At 38.8% G+C, this 17,818-nt stretch overlaps 1 protein-coding gene and 1 long non-coding RNA gene across 9 annotated transcripts; both read right to left on the reverse strand.

Moving 5' to 3' along the window:
• Positions 1-9: 9 nt before the first annotated feature.
• On the reverse strand, positions 10-7,367 carry urahb (urate (5-hydroxyiso-) hydrolase b). 7 transcript variants are annotated; one of them, XM_034685823.1, is made up of 5 exons: positions 6,966-7,367; positions 4,596-4,700; positions 2,106-2,323; positions 1,877-2,012; positions 10-369 (listed from the first exon to the last, which is right to left on the reverse strand). In XM_034685823.1, exons 3-5 carry the CDS (start codon positions 2,237-2,239, stop codon positions 280-282), a joined length of 360 nt encoding a protein of 119 aa, XP_034541714.1. In that variant the 5' UTR covers positions 2,240-2,323; positions 4,596-4,700; positions 6,966-7,367; the 3' UTR covers positions 10-279. The 7 variants fall into 7 exon arrangements, with proteins under 7 accessions (XP_034541714.1, XP_034541712.1, XP_034541710.1 ...); XM_034685821.1 differs by lacking the exon at positions 6,966-7,367 and adding an exon at positions 6,223-6,394; XM_034685819.1 differs by lacking the exon at positions 6,966-7,367 and adding an exon at positions 5,712-5,912.
• Positions 7,368-11,290: 3,923 nt separating this feature from the next.
• LOC117814470 lies at positions 11,291-17,771 on the reverse strand. Of its 2 annotated transcripts, none has more exons than XR_004631576.1 (3): positions 17,762-17,771; positions 16,544-16,595; positions 11,291-15,178 (listed from the first exon to the last, which is right to left on the reverse strand). It is a non-coding gene; the product is annotated as an uncharacterized LOC117814470 (long non-coding RNA). The 2 variants fall into 2 exon arrangements; XR_004631577.1 differs by lacking the exon at positions 17,762-17,771 and adding an exon at positions 16,876-16,898.
• Between the last annotated feature and the right edge of the window lie 47 nt (positions 17,772-17,818).

A 17,818-nucleotide genomic window follows, 5' to 3' on the forward strand; every position in this document is an offset into this window, starting at 1 on the left:
ATGTTACAGTTGTTACAACAAAATTAAACAAAAAAAATAATGACATAATCAATATACTTCCTGAAGGTAAAAATAAAGCCTTAATGCTGTCAGGTGGAGGTGAATTAAAGTTATAATGACATAAACAGCAGGTAAATAACATAAAACAGAAGCTGTATTTAAAGATCATCAAATGTAACATAAGAGAAGACATGACCGGACGAGTTAAAGGAATAATAAATCAGCTCCAGGACAACAAATCCACCTTCAGTCCCTCCCTGTGATCAGGCGGTGGTCCCCTCAGCTCCCTCTGTACGTGCTGTAAGAGAACCGACTCATCAGCAGGGGGAGGTGAAACCTCTGCTCGGGGTCAGTGATGGTGAACACGACCTAAAAATACAAACGTGGAAACACGTCAAGACAGCAGCACAGACACAAAGTGACCTCTCTGTGGTTTATGGTGGGAATTATCACAACATTCTAGAACTTTTTTTATCATGATTCTAGAATTTTTTTATCAGAGTTCTAGAATTATTATTTTTTTATTATTTTTTTTTTTTATCTCTTTGTTAGGATTTTTTCTTTTTCCACATATAGATTGCAAAAGTCTGAGATATTATTATCCATGCCTAAAAATAACATACAATTAGATTTAAATAGTAATAATACTACAACAATACTGAATTCTAGAATTTTTTATCAGGATTCTAGAACTTTTTCTCAGAGTTCTAGAATTGTGACGCTTTTCTCTCAGGATTCTAGAATTCTGTAAACAAACTCTGAATTTTGGAGGGCAGGTAAGAATTGTTTTTCTTAAGTTGTAATTATTTTTCTAATTCAGTAATTAAAGTCAGAATTCAGACTTTTCCCCCCCAGAATAAATAAAATAATGACACCTTAAAAACATTTTTTTTTGCTCAATCTTGCCTTTCAAAACATTTTCTTTCACTGGCCCTAATCCTCTCCTTTAATCCTGACATATTTTGATTTACATTTATGACGTCTAAAAATTAGACAACCATGATATGAGAGTTTAAGTATCAAACTCAAACATGCTGAAGAGTTTGTAGAGTCCGTTGTTCAGCCTTAAGGATTTTCTGATTTGGATGTTTTGGCGGCATCTGGTGGTGATAAGTGGTAACATCAGAAGTGTTTTTATAAGCAGCTTCAGTAACACTGCTGCTCTGCTCTGCAAGACTGTATGCATTGTTGTATAAACTGTCACTGAAGAAAATACAAATCTACTGCAAACAAACATACTGACCTTAACTTTTTTATCTTTTAAAACAAAGTTTAACTGATTTAATATTTAAAAATCACATTTTTCATTTATTGAATGACATTAAAACTTAAGTTTATCAGCAGAGTTACTGAACGGTCGTATCTGGTGTTAATTATGGTGGTAGTTAATGATTTGTAACTCATGTTTACTTCTCACATGATGCCTGACATCATTTCCAGTCACAGCATTGAGGTTGGATATTTGTGAGCTGCTGCAACTATACTGCAGCCGACAAGGGCAGACGATCTTAATCAAGAGAAACAAGCTGCAAATGGAGAAACGATGCATCTTTAAAAACACATGAAAAAGTCCAAAGCAAACACAACAGAGAAAACGTGCCTCAGAAAGATGAAACGACTGCACTGACACCAAGTGTGCTCAAAATACAGGAATTAAGCAAAGCAAAAAAACACATCAAATCACAAAACATCTGGAAAAGTTCTTCAAATTGAGTCTTGAAAACAGGAAGAAGATCGTCTGCAATCATAGTCTGCAGGTTTTCAAATATTATTACAAGAATAAATACAAAGTAAAACCACCATATGTCCAACAAAGAGAAAGTTTATGCAGCCTGATTCAACCTGAAACAGATCAATACAGCATCCTGACGCTCACCTCTACATACGGGTAAAACGAGGTCTGACCCAGACTGTCCCAGTATGAACCCGTCTCAAACCGCAGCTTGTACATCCCCGGACTGAAAGCTCCACGGCTGACTAGTCCTGGACAGCGGCCATCTTCATTTGTAGTCCTAAAAACCAGGAAACAGAGTTTAAAGGCCCGTGGACAGATTCTGATGTCCAGCGGTGCATTGATGTGTTTTATCCTCAGGTTCCATCCCTACCCGACGCTCAGCATGCTCCAGATCATCAGCGTGGTGTCGAGGCGGTGCAGGCTGAGGGCCATCCGGGCCGCAGGGACGCCGTCTCCCGTGTTCAGCACGTGAGTGGTCAGAGGGCTGGACTCTGCCGCCGCCATGATGGGATGGACGGGTGAGGTGATGACCCAGCTCTCTCACTTATGACCCAGCTGTCAGGCACACTTCACCTCTGCCTGTTGACACTGTGGAGCAGAGTGGAACAGATCAAAGCAGAGTGGAACAGATCAAATCAGAATGGAACAGATCAAAGCAGAGTGGAACAGATCAAAGCAGAATGGAACAGATCAAATCAGAATGGAACAGATCAAATCAGAATGGAACAGATCAAAGCAGAGTGGAACAGATCAAAGCAGAGAGGAACAGATCAAACTAGAATGGAACAGATCAAAGCAGAGTGGAACAGATCAAAGCAGAGAGGAACAGATCAAACTAGAATGGAACAGATCAAAGCAGAGTGGAACAGATCAAAGCAGAGAGGAACAGATCAAACTAGAATGGAACAGATCAAAGCAGAATGGAACAGCTCAAAGCAGAGTGGAACAGATAAAAAGCAGAGAGGAACAGATCAAAGCAGAGTGGAACAGATCAAAAGCAGAGTGGAACAGATCAAAGCAGAATGGAACAGATCAAAGCAGAGTGGAACAGATCAAAGCAGAGTGGAACTCATCAAAGCAGAGTGGAACAGATCAAAGCAGAATGGAACAGATCAAAGCAGAGTGGAACAGATCAAATCAGAGTGGAACACATCAAAGCAGAGTGGAACAGATCAAAGCAGAGTGGAACAGATCAAAGCAGAATGGAACAGATCAAAGCAGAGTGGAACAGATCAAAGCAGAGTGGAACAGATCAAAGCAGAGTGGATCAGATCAAAGCAGAGTGGAACAGATCAAAGCAGAGTGGAACAGATCAAATCAGAGTGGAACAGATCAAAGCAGAGAGGAATAGATCAAACTAGAATGGAACAGATCAAAGCAGAATGGAACAGATCAAAGCAGAATGGAACAGATCAAAGCAGAGTGGAACAGATCAAAGCAGAGAGGAACAGATCAAAGCAGAGTTGAACAGATCAAAGCAGAGAGGAACAGATCAAAGCAGAGTGGAACAGATCAAAGCAGAATAAAATGCTGCAACACTGGGGACAACCTGATCACACATCATATCAAATCACTCCACAGAAAGAAGTCTGTCACATTTCCTCTCTGCCTGTTGACACTGTGGTAAAAACAGTAGTGTCCGATAAACAACATGGAGGATATTTTAAATATTTCTCTCAATTTATTTGGAGAGAATTAAACTTTAGACACACGGTTAATGGCTGACCAGTCACAAGCAGAGAAAAGAAGACAGAACAGAAGCTGGTGAGGGATTCTAAAACACACGAGGAGCTGAGTGAGAGAGACTTTGATCAGATTGAAGAAAACAGACTCAAACTTGAATCTCAAGCATGAATTTGAATGTAGCATTTCCTCAGGACTCCCCCCTCCCCTCGGAGCTCCTCCAAAACGACGCCCCCGCTCACATGCACGAGCGCCGCTCATTCACGACCATATGATGATGACTGATTCAAAACCGGTCCTCAGCACGTCGTTTGTGTTTTGCACTACATCAACTCATGTCTCACTCAGCAGTAAGAAAACACCAAAACATTCTCATAGTGAAAGTTAAAAACACAAACAAACATGATGCTTTGCAGGAGGCGGGCAGAACAGCAGGACAGGATCTGATTGGTTTGATCATTTGGCTCCTGATGGCAGGGATTGGTTGGTGTTTTCCCAGGTTTACTCCGGTTGTAGATAGCAGCTTTTCTTACCTCTTTTTTAAGAACACATTATGTATTGATTACCATCAGGACATAAAGATCATTTTAACCAGGAGAACAAAAAGTGGGTCTAAATCTGAACACCAACCCCAGATTTAATGTGAGCCAAACTCACCGGACAAGTCCAGAAAATGTCTCATTTTAAGATATAACAAGCACATAATAAGACTTGAGGTGTAATGGGTAAAAAAAGAACTGTAAAAAAAATACTTGATTTATTCGGACTTTAAGAAACTAGACGACTCACTTCTTCCATTCGTTGGCAGATTTTTGCAGCACTTTGAAACTGCATGTTTATACGAAAAGGTGCTTAATAAATAAAGTTGAGTTGAAGGACTTTCAGCCATTTGACCTTTGACCTCCCATTTGTTTTTCCCAAAATCTCACAACCCAGTAGTTGAGCTGGGATGGGAATGTGGGTCACAGAAGCAGCATACTAATGTTTACTTACAATGCACCTGTCACCACACCTCACATGACCTCCTCTGTATATTAAGAGAGAACAAGATGTGTTGATGTAAGGATTAACAGAAACTCTGAGATATACAAAAATAAAAAATAAACTGACATGTAATAAAAACAGGAAGACAAATCAAGGAGGACAACAGAAACCTGGTCTCTCAGTGCGGTCTTACCTCTATGTGGACCGGTCTCTCTGCTGCAGCGACTTCACTCAGCTCCCAAAACTCATCCGACCATTCGTACCATCACTGCTCTCACAGACATGTACCCAGCATGCACTGCAAACAGAGGTGGTGTCAAAGGTTGTCCCGGCTCGGATGAATCATTAAAGCTGGTGGAGACAGAGCAGCTCCCCTTCAGTCAACATCATGTGACCGTGTGTTTAGTCTGAGATAATGTTTTACTGGTTTCATTAAAAACTGGACGTGTTAGCTTGTCAGCGTTATCTCGTGTTTACAGTTTTTATTGCAGGATATTAAATAATTACTGTTTCAATAAGACATCTGATTGTTTCTTAACATTTGTGAAACCTTGGAGTTTATTTTATTTGTTACATTTAATCTGTTGCCGACAAAGGCAAACAAGCTAACGTCCCAAAATCGCTACATTAGCAAAAATAATGCTAATTTTAAAACCACAAACACTTTGCCCAAAACAAACACAACAACAGAAGCGTGGTGCATTCACTAGAGGCAGAATAAATCCTCTGTTTTTAATTATTACTGACATACTCGCCCCTTAAAATCCCAAAGTTAGCTCTTTTTAGCCCACACAAGTTAGCAATCACGTGCTAACCCCTCAGTTTAATCCAGTTTTACTAAGTTTGATTTGTTGACGTTTGGTATTATAGTATGAGTTTGTCAGTGTCGCAGTGTTACACTATAAAACTGATATATTAGCTAACCTAAGACGACTTTATCCTGCTAAAAAGCTCTGTTAGGAACTGTTAGCTAACGTGAATATTTTTGTCCATTAGCTAATATTTGCTTGCTGTTAGCAGTGATCATGTCTGCTAGCTTTCATGTAGCAAACTGTAATAGCTTGCTAAAGTGAAGTGTTTCATCTGTATGATGATTCGTTAGCTTAACTAAGCGAATAGTAGTTACTAGCTTCTCCGTTAGCTTACAGATTGTGTTTTGAATGGAAAACTCATATTAGCTAACCTTAAGTTACTTTTTGAAATGCTAATTTGATTGTTTAGCTACAGGTTTAGCACTCTGCTATAGCTTGTGTAGAAATTGTGAGCTAACATGGACTGTTCCATCCACTTACCTTATCCATTAGCTTACCTTGGCTAACTGTTAATGCTTGTTAACTGCTCTGTTTTAGATTTTAAAGAAGTCGTGAGCTAACATGGATTGTTAAATCTGATGAACTGATGTGTTAGCTAACCTAAGTTGACTTTAAGCTGCTAAAAAGCTCTGTGAACTGTTCTAGCTACCGTAGGAACTGTTAGCTAACGTGAATATTTAATGCTGATCCATTAGCTAATATTTGCTCGCTGTTAGCAGTGATCATGTCTGCTAGCTTTCATGTAGCAAACTGTAACAGCTTGCTAAAGTGAAGTGTTTCATCTGTTTGATGATTCGTTAGCTTAACTAAGCTAATAGTAGTTACTAGCTTCTCCGTTAGCTTACAGATTGTGTTTTGAATGGAAAACTCATATTAGCTAACCTTAAGTTACTTTTTGAAATGCTAATTTGATTGTTTAGCTACAGGTTTAGCACTCTGCTATAGCTTGTGTAGAAATTGTGAGCTAACATGGACTGTTCCATCCACTTACCTTATCCATTAGCTTACCTTGGCTAACTGTTAATGCTTGTTAACTGCTCTGTTATAGATTTTAAAGAAGTCGTGAGCTAACATGGATTGTTAAATCTGATGAACTGATGTGTTAGCTAACCTCAGTTGACTTTAAGCTGCTAAAAAGCTCTGTGAACTGTTCTAGCTACCGTGGGAACTGTTAGCTAACGTGAATATTTAATGCTGATCCATTAGCTAATATTTGCTCGCTGTTAGCAGTGATCATGTCTGCTAGCTTTCATGTAGCAAACTGTAACAGCTTGCTAAAGTGAAGTGTTTCATCTGTTTGATGATTCGTTAGCTTAACTAAGCTAATAGTAGTTACTAGCTTCTCCGTTAGCTTACAGATTGTGTTTTGAATGGAAAACTCATATTAGCTAACCTTAAGTTACTTTTTGAAATGCTAATTTGATCGTTTAGGAACTGTTAGCTAACGTGAACATTTGGTCGCTGTTTACAGTGATCATGTCTGCTAGCTTTCATGTAGCAACTGTAGCTTCAAAACAGCTTGGTAAAGTGGAGTGATTCATCTGTTTGATGATTCGTTAGCCAATATAAGCGAAAAATGGTTGCTAACTTCTGCGTTAGCTTACAGGTGGTGTTTTGAATGGAAAACTCATATAAGCTAACCTTAAGTTACTTTTTGACATGCTAATTTGATCGTTTAGCTGACAGGTTTAGCACTCTGCTATAGCTTGTATAGAAATTGTGAGCTAACATGGACTGTTCCATCCACTTACCTTATCCATTAGCTTACTTTGGCTAACTGTTAATGCTTGTTAACTGCTCTGTTATAGATTTTAAAGAAGTCGTGAGCTAACATGGATTGTTAAATCTGATGAACTGATGTGTTAGCTAACCTCAGTTGACTTTAAGCTGCTAAAAAGCTCTGTGAACTGTTCTAGCTACCGTAGGAACTGTTAGCTAACGTGAATATTTAATGCTGATCCATTAGCTAATATTTGCTCACTGTTAGCAGTGATCATGTCTGCTAGCTTTCATGTAGCAAACTGTAACAGCTTGCTAAAGTGAAGTGTTTCATCTGTTTGATGATTCGTTAGCTTAACTAAGCTAATAGTAGTTACTAGCTTCTCCGTTAGCTTACAGATTGTGTTTTGAATGGAAAACTCATATTAGCTAACCTTAAGTTACTTTTTGAAATGCTAATTTGATCGTTTGGGAATTGTTAGCTAACGTGAACATTTGCTCGCTGTTTACAGTGATCATGTCTGCTAGCTTTCATGTAGCAACTGTAGCTTCAAAACAGCTTGGTTAAGTGGAGTGATCCATCTGTTTGATGATTCGTTAGCCAATATAAGCGAAAAATGGTTGCTAACTTCTGCGTTAGCTTACAGGTTGTGTTTTGAATTGAAAACTCATATTAGCTAACCTTTAAGTTACTTTTTGACATGCTAATTTGATCGTTTAGTTACAGGTTTAGCACTCTGTTATAGCTTGTGTAGAAATTGTGAGCTAACATGGACTGTTCCATCCACTTACCTTATCCATTAGCTTACCTTGGCTAACTGTTAATGCTTGTTAACTGCTCTGTTATAGATTTTAAAGAAGTCGTGAGCTAACATGGATTGTTAAATCTGATGAACTGATGTGTTAGCTAACCTAAGTTGACTTTAAGCTGCTAAAAAGCTCTGTGAACTGTTCTAGCTACCGTAGGAACTGTTAGCTAACGTGAATATTTAATGCTGATCCATTAGCTAATATTTGCTCACTGTTAGCAGTGATCATGTCTGCTAGCTTTCATGTAGCAATCTGTAACAGCTTGCTAAAGTGAAGTGTGTCATCTGTTTGATGATTCGTTAGCTTAACTAAGCTAATAGTAGTTACTAGCTTCTCCGTTAGCTTACAGATTGTGTTTTGAATGGAAAACTCATATTAGCTAACCTTAAGTTACTTTTTGAAATGCTAATTTGATCGTTTAGGAACTGTTAGCTAACGTGAACATTTGCTCGCTGTTTACAGTGATTATGTCTGCTAGCTTTCATGTAGCAACTGTAGCTTCAAAACAGCTTGGTAAAGTGGAGTGATCCATCTGTTTGATGATTCGTTAGCCAATATAAGCGAAAAATGGTTGCTAACTTCTGCGTTAGCTTACAGGTTGTGTTTTGAATGGAAAACTCATATTAGCTAACCTTAAGTTACTTTTTGAAATGCTAATTTGATCGTTTAGCTACAGGTTTAGCACTCTGCTATAGCTTGTGTAGAAATTGTGAGCTAACATGGACTGTTCCATCCACTTACCTTATCCATTAGCTTACCTTGGCTAACTGTTAATGCTTGTTAACTGCTCTGTATAGATTTTAAAGAAGTCGTGAGCTAACATGGATTGTTAAATCTGATGAACTGATGTGTTAGCTAACCTAAGTTGACTTAAGCTGCTATAAAGCTCTGTGAACTGTTCTAGCTACCGTAGGAACTGTTAGCTAACGTGAATATTTAATGCTGATCCATTAGCTAATATTTGCTCACTGTTAGCAGTGATCATGTCTGCTAGCTTTCATGTAGCAAACTGTAACAGCTTGCTAAAGTGAAGTGTTTCATCTGTTTGATGATTCGTTAGCTTAACTAAGCTAATAGTAGTTACTAGCTTCTCCGTTAGCTTACAGATTGTGTTTTGAATGGAAAACTCATATTAGCTAACCTTAAGTTACTTTTTGAAATGCTAATTTGATCGTTTAGGAACTGTTAGCTAACGTGAACATTTGCTCGCTCTTTACAGTGATCATGTCTGCTAGCTTTCATGTAGCAACTGTAGCTTCAAAACAGCTTGCTAAAGTGGAGTGATCCATCTGTTTGTTGATTCGTTAGCCAATATAAGCGAAAAATGGTTGCTAACTTCTGCGTTAGCTTACAGGTTGTGTTTTGAATTGAAAACTCATATTAGCTAACCTTTAAGTTACTTTTTGAAATGCTAATTTGATTGTTTAGCTGACAGGTTTAGCACTCTGCTATAGCTTGTGTAGAAATTGTGAGCTAACATGGACTGTTCCATCCACTTACCTTATCCATTAGCTTACCTTGGCTAACTGTTAATGCTTGTTAACTGCTCTGTTATAGATTTTAAAGAAGTCGTGAGCTAACATGGATTGTTAAATCTGATGAACTGATGTGTTAGCTAACCTAAGTTGACTTTAAGCTGCTAAAAAGCTCTGTGAACTGTTCTAGCTACCGTAGGAACTGTTAGCTAACGTGAATGTTTAATGCTGATCCATTAGCTAATATTTGCTCACTGTTAGCAGTGATCATGTCTGCTAGCTTTCATGTAGCAAACTGTAATAGCTTGCTAAGGTGGAGTGTTTCATCTGTATGATGATTCGTTAGCTTAACTAAGCGAATAGTAGTTACTAGCTTCTCTGTTAGCTTACAGATTGTGTTTTGAATGGAAAACTCATATTAGCTAACCTTAAGTTACTTTTTGAAATGCTAATTTGATCGTTTAGGAATTGTTAGCTAACGTGAACATTTGCTCGCTGTTTACAGTGATCATGTCTGCTAGCTTTCATGTAGCAACTGTAGCTTCAAAACAGCTTGCTAAAGTGGAGTGATTAATCTGTTTGATGATTCGTTAGCCAATATAAGCGAAAAATGGTTGCTAACTTCTGCGTTAGCTTACAGGTTGTGTTTTGAATGGAAAACTCATATAAGCTAACCTTAAGTTACTTTTTGAAATGCTAATTTGATTGTTTAGCTACAGGTTTAGCACTCTGCTATAGCTTGTGTAGAAATTGTGAGCTAACATGGACTGTTCCATCCACTTACCTTATCCATTAGCTTACCTTGGCTAACTGTTAATGCTTGTTAACTGCTCTGTTATAGATTTTAAAGAAGTCGTGAGCTAACATTGATTGTTAAATCTGATGAACTGATGTGTTAGCTAACCTCAGTTGACTTTAAGCTGCTATAAAGCTCTGTGAACTGTTCTAGCTACCGTGGGAACTGTTAGCTAACGTGAATATTTAATGCTGATCCATTAGCTAATATTTGCTCACTGTTAGCAGTGATCATGTCTGCTAGCTTTCATGTAGCAAACTGTAACAGCTTGCTAAAGTGAAGTGTTTCATCTGTTTGATGATTCGTTAGCTTAACTAAGCTAATAGTAGTTACTAGCTTCTCCGTTAGCTTACAGATTGTGTTTTGAATGGAAAACTCATATTAGCTAACCTTAAGTTACTTTTTGAAATGCTAATTTGATCGTTTAGGAATTGTTAGCTAACGTGAACATTTGCTCGCTGTTTACAGTGATCATGTCTGCTAGCTTTCATGTAGCAACTGTAGCTTCAAAACAGCTTGGTAAAGTGGAGTGATTCATCTGTTTGATGATTCGTTAGCCAATATAAGCGAAAAATGGTTGCTAACTTCTGCGTTAGCTTACAGGTTGTGTTTTGAATGGAAAACTCTTATAAGCTAACCTTAAGTTACTTTTTGACATGCTAATTTGATCATTTAGTTACAGGTTTAGCACTCTGCTATAGCTTGTGTAGAAATTGTGAGCTAACATGGACTGTTCCATCCACTTACCTTATCCATTAGCTTACTTTGGCTAACTGTTAATGCTTGTTAACTGCTCTGTTATAGATTTTAAAGAAGTCGTGAGCTAACATGGATTGTTAAATCTGATGAACTGATGTGTTAGCTAACCTCAGTTGACTTTAAGCTGCTATAAAGCTCTGTGAAATGTTCTAGCTACCGTAGGAACTGTTAGCTAACTTGAACATTTGCTCGCTGTTTACAGTTTACAGCTTGCTAAAGTGGAGTGATTCATCTGTTTGATGATTCGTTAGCCAATATAAGCGAAAAATGGTTGCTAACTTCTGCGTTAGCTTACAGGTGGTGTTTTGAATGGAAAACTCATAATAGCTAACCTTTAAGTTACTTTTTGACATGCTAATTTGATCCTTTAGCTAATCTGAATCTTACAGCTTTAAATATCAGATCAAAAAAAGGAGGTAATAGTTAAAGTGGTCAGCAGGCAAAGGTCCAAATAATTAACTTTTAAAGAAAGGTAATCATAAATTATAACTTCACACAAATCTACAACACACGCCTGTTTCGTAGAAAATATCTTTACTACACACAAACTGAAAAAAAGACACATTTATCACAAGCACGACGACACCGTGAGCAGAAACTACGAGCTGGATCCAGAACGGGTCTGTACACAGGGGTTCAAGTTTTAACATTTCATGACCTTTGTTTTTTAATTTCAAATAATATGTAAGTACAAAGAGTCTCTGTTGTACACATAAATATTTTCAATATTTTCAAGTGTCTTTTTTTTAAACCAGCTACTTTTTTTACACGAACGCTTTCAACATATTTACAGTCGGGTGGCGCCGCTCACGCCCGTGCGGCTTCGAGGACGATCTTTGCTCTCCGTTGAAACAGTCTGAAACTAAAACAAACATTTTGATACACAGCGAATAAAAGAGTGTTGATAAAATAAAAACATTAAAAAGTTATCATAAACAAGAAAACAGTGACAGAATATAAAAAAAAGAAATCGTATGTAGAGCGGAACTCTGGATGGAACGAGTCGTCTTCTGGAATGTTCACTTTGCTTTGATGCTTTGAAGGCGTCGAACATTCCGGAACTTCAGTCCAAGACCAGAACCAGAAACTTCGGTACGAACACATTTAAACCACAACGATCTTAACGAAGTCTTTAGCTAACGACAACTTTTATCTGAGCACCCTCGTGATAGAGCTGTTTCGTTGCTAACTTAGCTAACAAAGCCAAACAAAGCTGTTTAATCAAACTGATGTGTTACTGTCACTAATCAAATATACTAGCTCTGTAGCTAACCTATGCTAACTTTTTGTGTCAGTTAAGTGCCCTGTTAGCAGCTACAGGAATTGTTGGCTAATTTGGACTGTTTATCTGCATAATGCATTAGCTTACTGTAGCCAGTTCTTATGCTTGTTAACTGCTCTGTTGGCCGACAGGTATATCACTTTGCCATAGCTAGCATAGAAATTGTGAGCTAGTATTAGCTTACCTTAGCCAACTGTCCATGAATTTTAACTGTTCAGTTAGCTTGCAGGTTAAGCACGGTTATAGCCAACATAGGAATGGTGAGCTAACATTAGCTTACCTTAGCCAACTGTTTGTGCTTGTTAACTGCTCTGTTAGCTTACAGGTATATCACTTTGCCATAGCTAGCATAGAAATTGTGAGCTAGTATTAGCTTACCTTAGCCAACTGTCCATGAATTTTAACTGTTCAGTTAGCTTGCAGGTTAAGCACGGTTATAGCCAACATAGGAATGGTGAGCTAACATTAGCTTACCTTAGCCAACTGTTTGTGCTTGTTAACTGCTCTGTTAGCTTACAGGTGTAACACTCTGCCATAGCTAGCATAGAAATTGTGAGCTAGTATTAGCTTACCTTAGCCAACTGTCCATGAATTTTAACTGTTCAGTTAGCTTGCAGGTTAAGCACGGTTATAGCTAACATAGGAATGGTGAGCTAACATTAGCTTACCTTAGCCAACTGTTTGTGTTTGTTAACTGCTCTGTTAGCTTACAGGTGTAACACTCTGCCATAGCTAGCATAGAAATTGTGAGCTAGTATTAGCTTACCTTAGCCAACTGTCCATGAATTTTAACTGTTCAGTTAGCTTGCAGGTTAAGCACGGTTATAGCTAACATAGGAATGGTGAGCTAACATTAGCTTACCTTAGCCAACTGTTTGTGCTTGTTAACTGCTCTGTTAGCTTACGGGTGTAACACTCTGCCATAGCTAGCATAGAAATTGTGAGCTAGTATTAGCTTACCTTAGCCAACTGTCCATGAATTTTAACTGTTCAGTTAGCTTGCAGGTTAAGCACGGTTATAGCTTACATAGGAATGGTGAGCTAACATTAGCTTACCTTAGCCAACTGTTTGTGCTTGTTAACTGCTCTGTTAGCTTACAGGTGTAACACTCTGCGATAGCTAGCATAGAAATTGTGAGCTAGTATTAGCTTACCTTAGCCAACTGTCCATGAATTTTAACTGTTCAGTTAGCTTGCAGGTTAAGCACGGTTATAGCTAACATAGGAATGGTGAGCTAACATTAGCTTACCTTAGCCAACTGTTTGTGCTTGTTAACTGCTCTGTTAGCTTACAGGTGTAACACTCTGCCATAGCTAGCATAGAAATTGTGAGCTAGTATTAGCTTACCTTAGCCAACTGTCCATGAATTTTAACTGTTCAGTTAGCTTGCAGGTTAAGCACGGTTATAGCTAACATAGGAATGGTGAGCTAACATTAGCTTACCTTAGCCAACTGTTCATGAGTGTTCACTGCTCTGTTAGCTGACAGGTTTAGCACTCTGTCATAGCTTGTATAGAAATTGTGAGCTAACATGGACTGTTCCATCCACTTACCTTATCCATTAGCTTACCTTGGCTAACTGTTAATACTCGTTAACTGCTCTGTAATAGATTCTAAAGAAGACGTGAGCTAACATGGATGTTAAATTTGCTAAACTGATGTGTTAGCTAACCTAAGTCGACTTTAGGCTGCTAAAAAGCTCTGTTAGCATTCAGGTGGATTAACTGTTCTAGCTACCGTAGGAACTGTTAGCTAACGTGAACACGTGCTCGCTCTTTACAGTGATCATGTCTGCTAGCTTTCATGTAGCAACTGTAATAGCTTCAAAACAGCTTGCTAAAGTGGAGTGATTCATCTGCTCGGTGATTCGTTAGCTAACCTCAGCGGAAAATGGTTGCTAACTTCTGCGTTAGCTTACAGGTTGTGTTTTAAATTGCAAACTCATATTAGCTAACCTTTACGTTACTTTTTGACATGCTAATAAGATCGTTTAGCTAATTTGAATCATACAGCTTTGAATAAGAAATTATTTAGCTAGCCTGAAGCAAGCTGTTATATCTTCTAAATGTATCAGTTAGCTTAGCTTAACTAGTTTTATTGTTTGTTAGCCATGTTAAAACTGTAATGTTAGCTGAACTGGTCAAAATAGCTAACTGACAACAGGCTTCAGATCCGCTATATCTCTCTGTTAGCTAACCAGAACAAAACTTTTAGCTAGCCTGAACCAAATGTTCAGAAATAACTTGAAACACATTTTTTTACCTGCTAATATCAAACCTAGCAGTTTAATAAACAAATTGTGTAGCCTAGCTAAACTATTCTGATTCGTTAGCTTATCTCAACCAGACGTTTTGACCGGCTCCAACGTCTTTAGCTTCAAATGATCCTAAAATTAAAGAACTAGCTAGCTCCTTTAACCTTAAAGCTACAAGCTAACCCTTTACCAAAGTCTCTGAGATGCTAATCTGAGCCCGACTGATATCTTACAAAACATTTCACATCGGAAAAACACGACCTTCCTATTCATGTCCTTAAATGTAAACTTTATGAGATGTTAATGAACATTTCAGGGGGTATAAATAATAAATGACTGATCTGTGACTCAGTGAAGCGTGCTCGCTCAGCCGTGAACACAGAACCGTAACACGGGCCTGTTCATGTCTGCTTCCACTTAATGACGACAGATCGGGAGTGAATAAACGGCGTGATACGGCGCTACAGCTGCTGCTACGCTGGTTTTATTTACACAGAGCAGAGTGGAGTTTAAGATCAGGGGGATAAATAGGTTTAATATTGTGTTTGCTTGTTTTTAGGATCTTTATAAAAGGGAGTGAGAGGTGAGACAAAAGAGCACAAAATGACAAAAAATGAAAATGGCCGCCTTCAGTGCATCCGAAAAACGTAGCTTAACGAAGTTAGCATGAAGCCCCAGAGTCTGTGACGTAGAAGAGGTACATGGAGAGTCTGTCGTTGTGGTTCAGAGCAGGAGTTTTTGCAAAAGAGTAAAAATCAAACTGAACAGATGAGGGACGGATGAGGGAGAGTCAGTCCAGTCAAGTTCTGTTGCAAATCCCTCCGGACCAATCTTCAATCCCGGCTGCAACTGATCCAGGCGACTGATTCTGGAGGAAGAAGAGAAGAAAAGTCTGAAAAGAGAAGTCTAAAGGACACAAACAAGGACTGAGAACATGATACACTGCGTCTGTTTTGGTTTTATAACAACTAAATTTATGTTACATATGAATGCTTTTCAAAGTAAAAGCCTGATCTGTTTTTTCTTCCTTTGTTTTTACACACCGCTTTTATTCTGAAGTACCTTACTTACTACTAAGTAGTAACATGATCACTACTTACTACTAGCCTACGGTGAACTTTTTTTCAGTGTTAATTTCGTTAACGAAATCATGACGCTAAATGTTCGTCAACGACTCATTTTTTTCATGAGCCTCTAAAGCAGGCATGTCCAAAGTACGGCCCGGGGGCCAATTATTTATGGCCCGAAGCTTCCATCTTAAATTGTGTTATTTATAGCAAACAAATTAATCACAGTTTCTTTCAAGCAAAACAAAACTAAAGTCAATCCAGAAATGTCTCAAAAAGCTTCATATGGACTCCCTGTCTAAAGCAGGCATGTCCAAAGTACGGCCCGGGGGCCAATCGCGGCCCAAGGTCCATTAATTTATGGCCCCAAGCTTCCATCTTAAAATGTGTTATTTATAGCACAGAAGTTAATCACCTTCTGAACCATGTGTACATTTGCAGTTTCTTTCAAGTGCACAAACAAAACTAAAGTCAATCCAGAAACATCTCAAAAAGCTTCAGATGGACTACTTTTATAAAGCCAAAGCTCAAAGGAGGAAACACGAGAACTCTTAAAGCTGACAGGTTTTCAAATTAATGTTTAATCATGATATGAAAATGTTCTTGATGAACACTAAAAGTTCAGAAGACACAAAAGAGGACACAAGACAAGATACAAATTAGGAAATTGTACAGAAAAGGCAAAATTTGGTGCATAAAAATTGTTCAGAACTCAGGAAAATAATTATTTTGTTATAAAATGTTGTCTGCTGGTCAGAAAGGTCTTAAAAACTACATGAAAAAGAAGTGTGATGAAATCAAGATCGTGATCCTGCCATAGGAAAATAATGATACAATATTTTTTACCCACATTGCTGGACCCTAATGAAAAACATTTCCCTCCAGAAGAAGATAAAGTTTGCTCATGTTTACATGGCTTGTGGAGAACTGAGGACTTCCTAGTTATTGTTTTATTGTAAAAAAAAAATTAAAATAATTGTTATTAAATAGATATTTCATATATAACTTTCCAAAGTCTCAGTAGGAGCCACTGGCCCTGAGGTATTCTGACAACATCAAATGTGGCCCTCTTTGAAAAAAGTTTGGACACCCCTGCTCTAAAGGGTTAAAAACGTCTTAAAGTGACAGCGCCGCTCTTTAACGTGCCTCAGTGTGCGAGCTCTCACCTGAGCTGCAGAATCACAGGTCGTCCTCCGGGTCAGACTGATGCTGCTTTATCTGGAGACACAGGAAACAGCTCTTAATCACACAGCCTTCATCATCATCATCATCACCATCATCATCATCATCATTATCATGGCGGCCATTAAAGCTTTGACGGCGTGAAACAAAGATAAATGGATTTTAGAGTCGTCTCTACCTTCAGGGAACAACAAATCTGCAGCTCTGATTATCACAGTTTGTTTCACACCTAAACATTACTGGTGATTACTAATACACTGTTACACACACACACACACACACACACACACACACACACACACACACACACACACACAGATTAGGGGCCGGTCTGTTCTCCGCCTGCGCTCAGATTAATGAGGCAGCCTCGCTCCGTCAGGTAGAGGCCTGCAGGCTAATTCTCCGTCATTATGTTTCCCTGTAAAGAATCAGAAACAGAGAAAGCATCGTTTCCTCGCTCATTTTCAGTTTAAATCTATTTATCTTTTTATTTATTATTATTTATTTGTCTGAAGGCTACACTAATGTAGAGAGTCTTTTTTTTATCATTCTAAATCTAATATTTTATAAATAACAGACTCTTCAGTCTGTAGGCTGACAGAAGCTTAACAACAGAGCGTCCACTAGGGGGCAGACTAACATCACCTGCTGAGGGTGAGGCAGGAGGACCAGAGCAATGTTGGGTTTGTGTTCTTCTTTCAGGTGTGTGTGAGGTGTGTGAGGTGAGTGTGTGAGGTGAGTGTGTGAGGTGTGTGAGGTGTGTGAGGTGTGTGAGGTGAGTGTGTGAGGTGTGTGAGGTGTGTGTGAGGTGAGTGTGTGAGGTGTGTGAGGTGTGTGAGGTGTGTGTGAGGTGTGTGTGAGGTGTGTGAGGTGTGTGTGAGGTGTGTGTGAGGTGAGTGTGTGAGGTGTGTGAGGTGTGTGAGGTGTGTGTGAGGTGTGTGAGGTGTGTGTGAGGTGTGTGAGGTGTGTGTGTGTAGTGCTGGATGTGTATATTTACCCTGTGTGAGGTGTGTGTGAGGTGTGTGTGAGGTGTGTGAGGTGTGTGAGGTGTGTGAGGTGTGTGTGAGGTGTGTGAGGTGTGTGTGAGGTGTGTGTGTGAGTGTAGTGCTGGATGTGTATAGTTACCCTGTGTGAAGTGTGTGTGAGGTGTGTGTGAGGTGTGTGAGGTGTGTGTGTGTGTAGTGCTGGATGTGTATATTTACCCTGTGTGAGGTGTGTGTGAGGTGTGTGTGAGGTGTGTGAGGTGTGTGTGTGTGTGT

The sequence above is a fragment of the Notolabrus celidotus genome, chromosome 6 (genome assembly GCF_009762535.1).
Source record: "Notolabrus celidotus isolate fNotCel1 chromosome 6, fNotCel1.pri, whole genome shotgun sequence".
Taxonomy (NCBI): domain Eukaryota; kingdom Metazoa; phylum Chordata; class Actinopteri; order Labriformes; family Labridae; genus Notolabrus; species Notolabrus celidotus.

What these genes read in the sequence shown, in the direction of transcription:
- urahb (XM_034685823.1), bottom strand. Translation starts at nt 2,239, where the DNA reads ATGGCGGCGGCAGAGTCCAGCCCTCTGACCACTCACGTGCTGAACACG. An exon ending in TGGAGCATGCTGAGCGTCGG is followed by an intron (nt 2,013 to 2,105) that starts GTAGGGATGGAA and finishes CCTGGTTTTTAG; the next exon opens with GACTACAAATGAAGATGGCC. An exon ending in CGTTTTACCCGTATGTAGAG is followed by an intron (nt 370 to 1,876) that starts GTGAGCGTCAGG and finishes TTGTATTTTTAG; the next exon opens with GTCGTGTTCACCATCACTGA.